Source organism: Trichechus manatus, unplaced genomic scaffold (assembly GCF_000243295.1).
Source record: "Trichechus manatus latirostris isolate Lorelei unplaced genomic scaffold, TriManLat1.0 scaffold00008, whole genome shotgun sequence".
Taxonomy (NCBI): Eukaryota; Metazoa; Chordata; class Mammalia; order Sirenia; family Trichechidae; genus Trichechus; species Trichechus manatus.
The window spans coordinates 13,891,564-13,906,043 of NW_004443944.1; the positions used below are offsets into that span (position 1 = coordinate 13,891,564).

The 14,480-nt window shown below is 41.5% G+C and overlaps 1 protein-coding gene across 2 annotated transcripts in view; it reads right to left on the reverse strand.

Annotated features, from left to right (window-relative positions):
* PTPN1 (protein tyrosine phosphatase non-receptor type 1) overlaps positions 1 to 14,480 on the reverse strand; it is a 79,883-nt gene that overhangs the window by 21,328 nt on the left and 44,075 nt on the right. For both annotated transcript variants that reach the window (XM_004370246.2, XM_023742994.1), the window contains exon 2: positions 2,783 to 2,873. In XM_004370246.2, coding sequence (XP_004370303.1) covers positions 2,783 to 2,873 — 91 coding nt within the window. The remainder of the gene's footprint in view (positions 1 to 2,782; positions 2,874 to 14,480) is intronic.

A 14,480-nucleotide genomic window follows, 5' to 3' on the forward strand; every position in this document is an offset into this window, starting at 1 on the left:
AGGGTTTCCTAGGCTGTAATCTTTATGGGCGCACATAGCCGGTCTTTCTTCCACAGAGTGGCTGGTGGGTTTGAACTGCTGACTTTTCGCTTAGTAGTCAAGTGCTTAACCACTATGCCACAAGGGCTCCTTAGCAATTCTAGTCTTTCAAATTCAGACCCTGTCATGACCAAAGACTTTTTTTTTCCTTAATTTTATTGCACTTTAGGTGAAAGTTTACAGCTCAAGTTAACTTCTCACTGAAAAATTTATATACGTATTGTTTTGTGACATTGGTTGCAAGACTTTATTTAATAAAGAGAATTTAACTGGAAAAAATAAACTCCAAATCCAGAACACTGAAAGTATACTAAATGTAACTTTTAGAATAGTTTTAGAAATAAACGTTCATCTGGAAGTTCCGCCCAGGTTATTAAACAAGCACAGTCACTGTTTTTTTCTGTTACCATTACTTTTTCACAAAACTAACAGTGGTTCCCTGAGGGCCACGCCCCTTTTCCTGTTGGTGCAGTTATCAAGAGTAGGTGGGCATTTTTCTTTCTGGCACGGCACAAAGGGTGATGAACTTAGGCGACCACAATAGGTATCTTCTCCTCCAGTCCCATGGGAAAGAAATTAACAGAAACACTAGTTGGGGGTTTGGAATAATGTTTCTCATCGTGGAGGGTTAATATAAATTGAGATACTCAGGTAATGAAATGTATCACAGAGATAAAAGATCAAAGAAACTGTGGTTGGTGCTGGTGGGTTATGTAAGTGGGTTCAAATGCAGTGGGTAACTTTGGGCAAATGACTCGTCCTCTGAGCCTTAGTTTTTCACTTGCCAGATGGAAGGTTCCAGAGTTGTCGGAAGGTTAAGTGAGGTGAGGCATGTAAAATGCCTACCTCAGTGCCTGGTACAAGGCAAGTGCCCGCTCACTGGTGGCTGCTGTTATCATCACCACCATCACAGTGAGTCAGGCACCAGGGCCTTTTCTACCTCGAATCATCCTCTGTTTTCCCCATACTTTGTCTACTGGGGTGGGCGTAAGGAAGAAAATGAGGGGGAGTGAGATTGGGGGTGAAAAAGCGTGGGAATTATTTCCCTGGAAGAATATTTTGCATGCGGTTTTTTCTCTGAAAAACTGGTTCACAAAACCATTTAGATGAGCACTGACCAAAACTGTTCAGGAATATTAAAGGCAACACATTCTCTAATTCAGAGCAAGTTCAGCAAAAGCTGGAGACCCAGGGGCTCTCCTGGTGCTGCAGGAGATATGGATGGTGGATGTTCCTTCAAGCTCAGATCTGCTGGCCACAAGTTTCTGGGTAGGACTTCACAGCAGAATCACCCGAGGAGCATTTTAAAAAATACATGCCTGTGAGGAGTCATTGCCGAGACTTACTGAACCAGAGTAACCAGGTGCTGGGCCCAATCACGTGAAAAGCCCTTCAGATGTTCCTGGTGTGGCCTTCAGGGAACAACCTTCACACCACAGCTAACATTTACTGAGCACCTGCTATGTATGAAAGGAGCCCTGGTGGTGCAGTGGTTAAGTGTGCAGCTGCTAATCAAAAAGGTCAGCGGTTCAAACCCACCAACTGCTCCATAGGAGAAAGATGTGGCAGTCTGCTTCTGTAAAGATTATAGCCTTTGAAATCCTCTGGGGCAGTTCTACTCCATCCTATAGGGTCACTATGAGTCAGAATTGACTTGATGGCAAAGAGTCTGGTTTTGCTATATATGAGCAAGGCACTGGGTGAAGAGGCTTATATTATTTTATTTCATCTTCAGACAATCCCATGAGATGGGTGTGACTCCTGTCTTGCTGACGATCAGAGAAGAGAACAATTTGCCCAAAGTCACACAGCTAAAAGCGGTGGAGCTGAGATTCAAACCCAGGCAGGAGAGTATGGCAGCAGTCCAAGAGGCACACTGCTCTGGACCAATTATCGGTCCACTTTAACTCCACACCGGGAACCTGGGCTCTGCAAGATTCTGGGTGGATGCGCTGCCAACTCTGCTGTAGGGTGTACGAAGGCCACCACTCCTGGAGGCACGCAGTCAGTGCCTGCTGGAGAGATAACTGAGCGAACCTTCCATGTCTCAGCAGAGAACACTGCCACAAGAGATTCAGCAGCTCCAAGCACTCTCTGAGTGGTAACATCTAAAACTCCTGGAGGGTGGAGTCAGTCAGGCCTCTGTGCCTAGAGGAGATGGCAAAGCTCATTCTTCACTCAGGAGCAAGCCCAGATCCTCACTCAACCCACATGGTAACATGGTTAGTTATTTACTTTCTAGGTATCAGCAGACTGGGAGCTGATTACTCAGAAGGCAGAGGAGGCTGCCAGAGGCCAGCAGGCAACCGGACAGGCAGAGCTGTCTTGCATTTTTAGGAGGTGATTAACAGCTCCCACCCCTTAATGCTCTCGTAGGGCATCGAGTTTATTACGTTGCTTGGGGTCTAATAATACTGGTGCTGAGTCATTGAGAAAAGGTTATACAGCTGGTAGGAAAATGATTCATCACAAAAATAGTCAAAGCTAAAAAAGGTGCTTTGAACTTAGCTGAATTTTCCAGAAACGGAAACCTTACCCTTTTACACCGGTGGAAAAGGAACCATTACTATAAGTCTCTAATGCCTTTATTATAGGAAACCATCAAGTCATAAACCTCCACTGTTATCGATTTATTAACAAACCCCAGGGTTAAGGGAGGCTTGGCTGGAAAGGCCCCGCTGCTGAGGACGCGCCCGCCAGCGATGGACGCAGTGAGACCCATAACAGCGATGTGAATACTTACAGGGACTGACATCTCTGTACCTGTTTCGGTTTTTGTTTTTAGGAAGCTTGGCCACTTTACACGGGAAGTCACTGGCTTCGTGTCGGATATCCTGCAAAAAAAGAAGACAGAGTTTTGTTTTTCAATCTCTGGCATCAGAAATTCATCCAAACATTATCTGAGCACAGTGATGTGCCAGGCACTGAGCAGACCCAGAGCAGAAACGGACATCAACAATAACCAGTGGCGTGGGAAATGTCTGAGGGCACAGGAGGAAACCAGAAGGGAACCATCACACAACTGGGATGAGAGACAGCAGCATGGGGCTTGGAGCTGGAAAGATATACAAAAGGGCAGAAAGACAGAAAGGGAGGAAAAGACATCTCACTCAGGAAAACCCAGCACAAGCAAAGGCAGATGGGCTGGCGTTCCATCTTAAGTAAGGAACGGGGAGTGGGCCAGGATGAGAGGGGTGGTGCCGGGGACACAGGTGGGTGGGCCAGATTGTGAGCCTCAACGCCAGGCCTGGGAGCTCCAACTATAATCTTTTGTAAAGCAACAGTTATTAAGAGCAGATCAAATGCCCTTTTACACCACTGAACTCTCCCACTGCTTTTCTAGCAGATGGTACACAAATTCCATGCCACCAACCTGTCAGAACGAGGAAGAGCCTGGGCCAACAAAAAATCACCCCGTGCCTACTGGGAGAGATGGTGGACTAATCAAACATGGCTAACTTGACTCTGTACCAAAACACTATGGGAATTATATTAAAGAATATACTTTTAATTTATATTTTATTACAGGCAGTCACCAGGTTACGAATGAGATCCGTTCCTTTAATTTATATTTTATTACAGGCAGTCCCTGGGTTACAAATGAGATCTGTTCCTAAGTCTGTCTTTAAGTCGAATTTGTAGGTAAGTCGGAACAGGTACACATGGTTCTTATTTAGCATCGGTCAGTCAAATGTTTGTCGTAGCATACAGTATATATTTTACCTTTCTGTGCATATAAAACACTTAAGAAACACTTCCAAACCACGCAATGTTCCCATAATCGTCACAAAGTAGTGTGTGCGTTCGTTATTATGAACCATTCATTGCATTTAACTCAAACTTCTAATATAATAGGTTTTATGGGGGTCCGTTCTTAAATACGAGTTGCTCATAAGTCAGGCATTCGTAACTGGGGACTGCCTGTATTATTAAAAGACAACTCATAGTGGGAGAAGAGGAAACAAGACAACAGCAACAGAATCCTGGAAGTTGGAAATCGGGCCGATTGGTAGTTGGGAGATCTGAGGAAGCTCAATTACAAGTCGGCAGTGGGGAAAGCTAAGAACCAACCCGATTTCCACCCCCAGGATCCTACAGGACTGGAGGCATCAGGCCCTTCTGGAAGGCAGGGGGCTCACTGCAGGGGATGCGGGTGGAGCGGTTTGAGACGAATCAGCCCTTCCCCCAATCCATGCTGCTGGGTAACTGCCACCTAACACTTCTGCAGAATCTGGAGGCGTTATTTTCTGGAAAACATTAAACTGGACTGGAAGCAGATTAGCACAATGGCAAGTGTGAGTGCCATTATCAATAACAGGGGGTTAAGTGAGACCTGCGCCCTCTGTCCGGTCAGATATGCACACTGCTGGGCTAGACCTCTACCCACCATGCAGGAGGCAGAGTGCTCTCTACACCACCTGACCAGAACAAGAAGAAAGACCAAAGATACCATCACCAGGGTGTATAACTCACAATCCACCTAGAGCCCATGGCCAGCTCAGTGTTCACAAGCCCCTTACCCAGCTCGAGGCTCTCAATTTGCCTTGTAAGCCAGCAATCTTCATCATACCAGACAACCACTGATTATAAAACGTCAGAGGAAAGTTTCTAATACAAAAGAGATTAAAAAACAAAGCAAAACAAAAGAAGAAAAAAGCCCCTTAGAAGAAACAAACTGTAGAGAGAAGAAAGCCTTTAAAACAAAGACAAACATATTACGTATATATTCAGCAAGATAAGAAAAGACATTGTACCCATGAATCAAGAACAGGATGTTATATAAAATGAACAAAAATTTCTCTTGGAGCTTAAAAACATGATAGCAGAAATGACAAGCTCAACTGAAGAGTCAGAAAATAGAAGAAAACTCCCAGAAAATCAAGTCCCCTCCTCCACAAAAAAGAGAAAGCAAAACAAAACAAAAAACAGAAGGGAAGAAAACATAAAAAAATAATTTCAGAAAATCTCCCAGCACCGAAGAACAAGACCCATCAAGTGTTCATCACGATGATGAACACAGATGTATACTAAGGCACATCAGTTGTTGCCTGGAGTGGCAATGGGGATGGAACTGACTGGGACCAGGAGCACAAGCGAACTTTCTGGGCTAACAGAAATGTTCTGTATCTTAACTGTGTTGGTGGTTATGTGGGTGTAGGTACTGGTCAAAACTCATTGAACTGAATGCTTAAAATAAGCATATTTTATTATTTATAAATTAAACCTCAAAGTTGGTTTAAAAAAAAAACTTACCGAACTACATACTTAAGCTTTGTGCATTTCATATATGTGCATATAACTTAGTTTAAAAATCTATTAAGATGTGACAGTTCGGGGGCTTCTACTCAACACTGAATATTTTAAGAATCATTCAAAGTACACCTCTGCATTTTGGGGATGGGATCACACTAGATTAGAATTTTTACAAGTAGAAAATTAAAAATACCAACATGTAACAAACAGATTCTTCACCTCCCCTCCTTTTTCTAGCCAGTTCCTCACCAGTGTTTCATTGTATTTCTTATTCTCACCACAGACTTCAGAAATGTGATAGAATAAGACATCTTACATACCAGATGTCAAATAGGCACACTCTCTTACAGAATACACCTGTTAAAAGGCATGCTTAAGGCTGGTCAACGTTTACAAGTAAATAGTTGAAATTAACATTGCACTGTTTTATATACCCATTGGGCACCCAAAATAATCAGAATCATCTCTATGGTAAACCATTTTCTCGAGAGAAAAAAAGCAGGTTCTTCTAAAACTACGATTTAGCTGGGATAGAAAGATTTATAATTGCTTAATTAAGTTTAAACAAAACATCTGCTAAACTGGATATCTTAAAGGAGGCAAGGAAGTGAGCATGGCAGAAACCAACACTACTGGAATCATTTCTAAAGCTACAGTTCTTCATTCCCCATCCTCTCCCTCTCATTTAATAAAATAGATGATCTCGCAATAAATACAAAACTCTGGTAACAGAGAATGAATTAGGGCCCCGAGTGAATGAATTTTAAAATTTATTCAGGAAAGCTCATTATCCATTATAATATTTTAGTTACCTAGTATTTTATGGAAGCTACTGGCTCTCAGAAATGGACAGAGCTAGACCGAAGGGAAATGCAGAAGTACATGACAACAACAATTTAAAATGCAGTAAGTGAGCACGCAGGGTGCACACTTTCCGGAACCCTTGCAGCAGTCACTGAATATAGGGAGGTATGTACAGAAATGGGGGTGGGGAAGGGTAGTGGCTAGGCTAAAATTTTGGGAACCAAATCTTCAAAGCAATGTGTGCTGAACAAATTGTGTTAATCATAAATCTCATCATAAACAAGAACACAAAATTTCTCAATAACAAGTTATACCCTGAGAAATCTACAAATCATCAAAGTCAGAGAAAGCGATGCTGCACCTTTTACATATGGAAGTTAATGGGACAATATAGTTTACTACAAAAATCTTAGGACAACATTTTTATTATATTTATTTATACATTCATATAGCCAATATGAAAGAAGCCATATACTCAACATTGTGAATTTTTAAGACAAACCACAATGCTCAGTTAATAAAGAAAAAGCTTAAACCAATAACCAATACTAGCTAACCAACAATTGAACTTGACTTGGTTTAAATTTAAAAATGATTGTACATTAGAATCTTTTGTGATAGCTGGAAGAGAGGCAAAGGGAGGGAGGGAGGAAGGAACAAAGCTGGTCAGCACTAAACAGCAGCAGGATATACGAACCGTCCCCGGCAAAGCTCCAGGGAGGGTCAGGTCATTTTGTATGCTGGTCTGGGGCAAGGTTAAAAGATAATGGAGTCACAAATCACAAAGAGAACAATTATGTGCATTTGAAAATCGACACAGAAAAAACAGAATCAAAAACTGCTTTACAAACTCCCCACGAATCAGGGAACGAGGGCGAGAAAGGGAGGTATGGAATCTCCTTCACCAAGCTGGCCAAGGAGGGCTGCCGGTGGAGATGGCAGGGCTGATTTCATGCTTTGATGCACACTTTCCGCTCTAAATACCCAGTGATGGTCAATTAAATATAGACAAAGCCACAGAGGCACAGCGAGGCTCAAAACCAATGAGAAAGGATGAAAATGAAATAAAATGGCCTGCAAAGCAAGATACCAACACCACTGAAGACAGTAAACTCTAAAGACGACAAACAACAAATCAACAGAAAACAAGTCCATTCCATGTGAAATTTTATTTCCTAGCCAGGCAGGGACTTTAAAGATAAATATATTTACAATCAGGGGGACAAGAAGGAGTCACGCATAAGAAGCTATCATGAGTAAGTAACAATGATATTTAAGATCAGGGGTACATGAAGGAGTCACGCATAAGAAAGAAGCTATTGTGAATATTTAAGATTGGGGTACACGAAGGAGTCATAAGAAAGAAGCTATCGTGAACAACAACAGGGAGGCATGAAACCAGAACAAGCAGATGGAAAAGAACGAACAAGAAATCTTAGAAATGAAAAAGATAATCACTGAAATTTAAAAAGCCTCCATAGACAGGATAAACTCTAGACTGAACAGTCAAAGAATCTGTAAATGGAAAGCTAGTATGCAGGAATGCAGCCAAGATGCAGCATGAAGAAATGTGAATGAAAGAGCCGTGTGCTCAAAAACGTGAAGGACAGAGACAAGCACAGCACTCGTCCACAAGGAAATCAGTATCCTGCGCTCAGGGACATGGAGGACAGAGACAGGCCCAGCACTCATCCACGAGGAAATCAGTACCGAGACACATTAGGGTAAGGACAAAGGCAGAGAATATTGGGGATAGACAATCTCCAGAGTGAACGATCTTTTGGAAGCCTAATAGAGCTTTAACACTGTCCTTTACTTAATTTTTAAAAACTCCATGGTTACACAGCCATTTAAAACACACAAACCAAACCCAGGGCTGTTGAGTCAATTCTGACTAACAGCAACCCTATAGGACAGAATAGAACTGTCCATAGAGTTTCCAAGGCTGTAAATCTTTCCTGAAGCAGACTGCCACATTTTTCTCCCTCAGAGTGACTGGTGGGTTCGAATCGCTGACCTTTTGGTTAGCAGCTGAGTGCTTAACCACTGTGCCACCAGGGTTCCTGTCATTTTAAACAAAAAACCTTTAAAAATACCAAAAAGGGACCGCTGTCATTGATGGTGACCCTAAATCATTTATAAGAACAAAGCCACGTCATGTATTTGTGGTTAATACTGCAGCTATTTTTGATACTCTAAGGTCTTATGCAGTTTCAGAACTGAAAATTATTTTGCAGCTGCAATGTGATTCATTTAAAAACGGATCAGCTTACCTTTCAGAAAATACTGTGATTAGCGGAAGCATATTGCTACGGTGTTCTACTACTGAAAAGCTTTAATGCAGATAAAATGAATTTGGGCCTTAAAGTAGAATATGGAAGAGAATGATAACAGCATTCTCAGATCATTAGAGCAAGCTACTAGAGCCTTTGCTTATGTCATTTCTATGCAAAATTAGAATAAAATTGTTAACACAGAGGTATTAAATTGCTTTTTCAAGTGTCACTAACTTTAAACCTTATTTTTACAGTCCTTAATAGTATCTGTTTAAAAAAAAAAATCACTTATGTTTTCTGTTAAATGTCATGAATTTCACCTTGGACAGAAATCAATAGGGAGAAAATGAATCAGACTTACAGTAATTGATGTCAATAAAACATATCGGAACCAGTATCTTTTTAAATGCCGAGAACTGCAAAACTGTTCCTGTAAAAGAACAGTCTAAAAAATTAAATCTACTTTCACTTCTGTTTTATTTACCTTCTGCTTTCCATATGGACAGCTTAAGAATTTCAGGGCTTGGGGTGCTGGCAGTTTGTCAGAGGACAGTTGTAGAGCTGACTAAGGACACAAGTAACTGGCGGCCGCCTGAAAGTGGAAGGTTTACACCTTCCCTTACAGGGAACCAGACTACCGACCACCAACCTCCTCCCTCCAAGGTTAACTTCCTATACTTGGTGGTCACAGGGAGGGCAGCATCATAGGAAACTACATGATATTCCTGTTCTAAAATACTAGGAACCAGACTTACAAAACTGGTATTGCTGATGATGCTTTTGTGCACCATTTAGGAATGTGAATGGGAGGAGAACGGAGTAACAAAAACTAGCTTTGGTTAGGAATTTTTTTAATATTCCAAGAGCAGCATAAGATGCTATTATCAGAACTAAGGAAAAAGCATATGCATTACTCTTATCAACCAAACGCATTTAGTTAGTACAAGCAGTCCCTGATTTTCAATGTATTTGAGTTACAACGAACCACACTTTCGACCATCCTTTTTTTTTTTTTTACATCTTATCGTTAGTAGTATGTACTACATACGATGTTGCAGCACGTAATCTGCTGGTGTTATCATTCTCAGGCGTTCATTCGCAGATGCTCGAAGATTGGATTTATAGATACCAACGTCATAATAAAAGGCAATACTAATGAAAACTAAAAAAAAAAACAGAAGTTATCTGACTTATGTCAGAATTGCCTTATGACAGAGCTGTTGGAACAGAGCTCTGTTCTAAGTCGGGGACTACCTGTACTTTCTAGATGTAATGTACTTTTCTATATACCATTTAGAGGATCTGGGGTGAAGAAGTAACAAAGCATAAGACAGGACCAATGCCCAAAGGCATTTGGAGTGATAGTTCTGTAGACAGGCCACAAAAACAGAGTGACAACCTGAAGAGGAAACAGGTAACCAAGCTCTTCCATACGGCTTTCCCAACAACTCTGTGTGCGTGCGTCAAGGAAGCAAGCTTTGGATTTAATTTACGAGTTCCTTCAATTCATCCAAATATTTCTTGAACTACTGCTATGTGGTAGGCACTAAGGACATCAAGATGAACAAGAGGGACAAAATCACGCAGCTTGGTTCCAGTGGGGAAGAGAGACAAACATATGCTAGGCTCTGAATGAGGCTCTGTCAAGAGTCATCTTCACAAACACACCCAGGACTAGTCATCAAGGTTACAGAGGATTTACCATGAAAGACAACAGATTAGACCACCGGGCAAGTGGACATACTACCCACCTACCCCTCCACCCCCGCAATTCAACACCAGGTATGCAATCACTCTCCTCCAGGCAGAACCAATGGTTCCAAGGCCCTGACCTCATCTGCACCTGCAATTTTCTTTATGGTTGGTTAAATTAGGGCTCTAAAACTGAAATGTGTCTAAGAACAATAGTACTAGGCTGTACACATACAACCACATGCACTGCACTTTATGGATAATTTAAGGATAACTTGGTCTACACACAAATTTTTCATCATTTTTTAGACCCTAAATCAATGAGTAAAGGAGCCCTGATGGCACAATAGTCAAGTGCTCAGCCACTAACTGAATGGTTGGCGGTTCAAACCTACCCAGCGGCTCCGAAGGAAAAAGATCTGGTGATCTGCTCCTGTAAAGACTACAGCCTAGAAAACCCTATGGAACAGTTCTACCCTGTCACATGTGGTTGCCATGAGTCAAAAACCGACTCAACAGCACCTAACAACCACAATCCATGAAAGATGCAACTCCACTAAAACAAAGCTAAGCATTGATCTTAAAAACTTCAGGGCTTCTGGAGAAAAATCTCGTGATATTTTGGTGAGAGAAAGCTTACTGAATAACAACAGAAATTACCAGTTTAGTGAGTGCTTACTATTTACTGTGCCAAGACATGTTATGTCTTATCATGAGATTATAAGAGATAGAAACCCACTGTAGTCCATCTGCCTGTGGTTTTCTCCCCGTTTTCCTCACTATAAAGTCATGCAACACCCGGGGCTATCCAAATGCAAGCACGTGAAAATAAAGTTACCGGGCTGACTTTAGAGCCACTCTAATTTGGGTATTTTAAAGTAATTTATTCATAAATGCTGGCTTTTAAAGTCATTAAGAAACCTCTAGCCAGGGAACTTCCAGCAACTGGTAGGTTTCAGAAGTTACAAGGTTGTAGTGTATATTACGCTAGACAGGATACATTTGGGGATATATTCTGAAAAATCAAATCTCACAAATCTCCACACAAGTAAAAATTAAACTCCAAGAATATTATATCCTTTTTTTTTAAGTCCATTATACTCACATTAATTAGAATGACTACTATTATGTCTAAGAAACAACACACACAGACGGGTTTAAATACTGTTTTTCTAAAATAATCAGCTTCCTCACACCGTAGATCTTTTTTTAAAATAAACTTATTTCATGAGGCGTAACATCTATGGAAAAGTCACAAATCACAAGTGTACAGCTTGATGAACTTGTGCAAATAACAATGGTATAACCAACACCACCTGGATCAAGAAACAGGCTATTCCAGCACTCCACTTATGCCTCCTCCAATCACTACTGCCCATTACCAAAGGGAACAACAGATTAGTTTTGCCTGTGTTTGAACTTTATGCAAATGGGTTCATAAAGCACATCCTCTTTTGGGTCTGGCTTTGTTTACTAAGCATGATGTTCAAGAAATTCATCAGAGAAGTTTATTCTTCTTCATTGCTATTCAGTATTTCATCGTATGTGACAATTTATATATCCTATCTACCACAGATGGACATCTACGTTGTTTCCATTGTCTGACAATTATGAACAATGCTGCTACAAATATTCTAACACGTCTTTTGGCCCATAGCTTATACATTTCTATTGTGTAACAAACTTAGAAATGAATTAGTAAAGGAGCTGTGAATTGTGGAGCTTTAGCAAACAGTACTGCCAAACAAATTTCTAAAGTGGTTGTGTCAATGTACACTCTCACCGGCAGGGAGAAGAGTTCCAGCTGTCCTCCATCCTTGCCAACACTTGGTGTTTTACTTGGTGGGTATGTAGAGGTGTTTCACTGTGACTTTGTTTGCATTTCCCTGATGATTAATGATGGTGATTACCTTCATATGAATAGCAGACAGTCTGGAGATCCTCTTTTGTACAGTGCCTGTTCAAGTTGTTTGTCAACTTTTTTCTGTCAGGCTGTCTGTCTTTTACTTAATGATATGCGGGTGTTCCTTATGTATTCCAGGCACAAGTTCTTTGGTGGACGTATGCATTGCAAACATCTCTGCGGCTTGCCTCTTCACCCTCTGTGTCAGTTAGCTTTTGCTGTGTAACAAACCACCCCCAAACTTAGTGGCTTACAACTACTCACAACAATCTATTGTATAGGTTGGCCATTGGACTGGTCTTAACTAGGATGGCTTGTCTTGTTCTATGTGATGTTGGCTGGGCTCACACATGTATGTGGGGTCAGACTGTGGTCCAGTGGTCTCACTCACATATCTGATCCTTGGCTAGTTGTCAACAAGGGTATGAAGATAACCAGGTCATGTGTTGTGCATCATCCAACAGGCTAGCCTGGGCTTGTTCACATGGTGGTGATGTAGAATTCCCAAAAGCAGCAAAAGAGGGCAAGCCCAATGACCAAGTACTTTTCAAGGCCTCTGCTACTGTCGTGTTCGCTAACATCCCATCGGCCAAAGCAAGTCCCATGGCTAAGCACAAATACAAAAGTGACAAAAGAGATGCCACCTCTTAATGAGGGTCACACTTAGATGTACGTGGGCAGGGATGGGGGAATTTGTGGCTATTTCTGCAAACAACCTACCATAGTCTTAAGGTGTCTTTTGACAAACAGACGTTCTCACTTTATTTATTTACATTTTTTATTTTTTCCCATATAAAAATTCATACATACATTGTTATGTGACTCTAATTGCTCTCCCCATACTATGACACCACCCTCCTCCTTTCCACCCCTGATTCCCTATGTCCATTTAACCAGCTCCTAACCCTCTCTGCCTTCCCATCTTACTTCTGGACAGAAGCTGCCAGTTTAGTCTCTTATATTTACTCGAGCTAAGAGGCACACTCCTCATGAGTATCAATTTATGTCCCACAGTCCAGTCCAATCCCTGTCTGAAGAGTTGGCTTCGGAAATTGTTTTAGTTCTGGGCTGACAGAATCCAGGGCCATGCTTTCTGGGGTTCCTCCAGTCTCGGTCAGACCATTAAGTCTGGTCTTCTTACTAGAATTTGAGTTCTGCACCCCACTTTTCTCCTGCTCCATCTGGCACTCTCTGTTGTGTTCCCTGAAAGGGTGGTCATTGGTGGTAGGTGGGCACCATCTAGTTCTTCTGGTCTCAGGCTGATGAAGTCTGCGGTTTATGTGGCACTTTCTGTCTCTTGGGCTAATACTTCCTTTGCATCTTCGGTGTTCTTCACTCTCCTTTACTCCAGGTGGTTGGGACCAATTCATGCATCTTAGATGGCCGCTTGCAAGCTTTTAAGAACTCAGACACCACTCACCAAAGTAGGATGCAGAACATCTTCTTAATAAGCTTTGTTATGCCAGCTGACCTAGCTGTCCCCTGAAAGCATGGTACTTAGATCCCTACCCCTGCTACTCTGTCCCTCGAAGTGTTTGGTTGTATTCAGGAAACTTCTTAGCTTTGGTTTAGTCCACTTGTGCTGATTTCCCCTGTAGTGTGTGCTGTCCTTCCCTTCACCTAAGATAATTCTTATCTACTATCTAGCTAGTAAATAACCCTCACCCTCCCTCCCCACCCTTGTAACCATCAAAGAATGTTTTCTTCTATGTTTAAACCTTTTCTTGAGTTCTTACAATAGTGGCCTTATACAATATTTGTCCTTCCGTGACTGACTAAATTCACTCAGCATAATGACCGCCAGCTTCCTCCATGTTATGTTTCACGGATTCATCACTAAGTTCTTTATCGTTGTGTAGTATTCCATTGTGTGCATATACCATAATTTATCCATTTGTCTGTTGATGGGCACCTAGGTTGTTTCCATCTTTTTGCTATTGTGAACAGTGCTGCAATGAACATGGGTGTGCATATATCTATTCGTGTCACGGCTCTTATTTCTCTAGGATATATTCCAAGGAGAGGGAGAGCTAGACCGTATGGTACTTCTACTTCTAGCTTTTTAAGAAAGCGCCAAATAGATTTCCAAAGTGGTTGTACCATTTTACATTCCCACCAACAGTATAAAAGTGTTCCAGTCTCTCCACAACCTCTACAGCATTTATTAAGTCGTGTTTTTTGGATTAATGCTAGCCTTGCTGGGGTGAGATGATATCTCATTGTAGTTCTGATCTGCATTTCTCTAATGGCTAATGATCGTGAGCATTTCTTCATGTGTCTGTTAGCCGCCTGAATATCTTCTTTGACGAAGTGCCTGTTCATAGCCTTTGTCCATTTTTTAATTGGGTTATTTGCCCTTTTGTTGTTGAGGTTTTGCAGTATCTTGTAGATTTTAGAGATTAGATGCTGATCAGACTTGTAGTCAAAATTTTTTTCCCAGTCTGTAGGTTGTCTTTTTACTCTTTTGATGAACGTGTTTGATTTTTAGGAGCTCCCATTTATCTGGTCGCTCT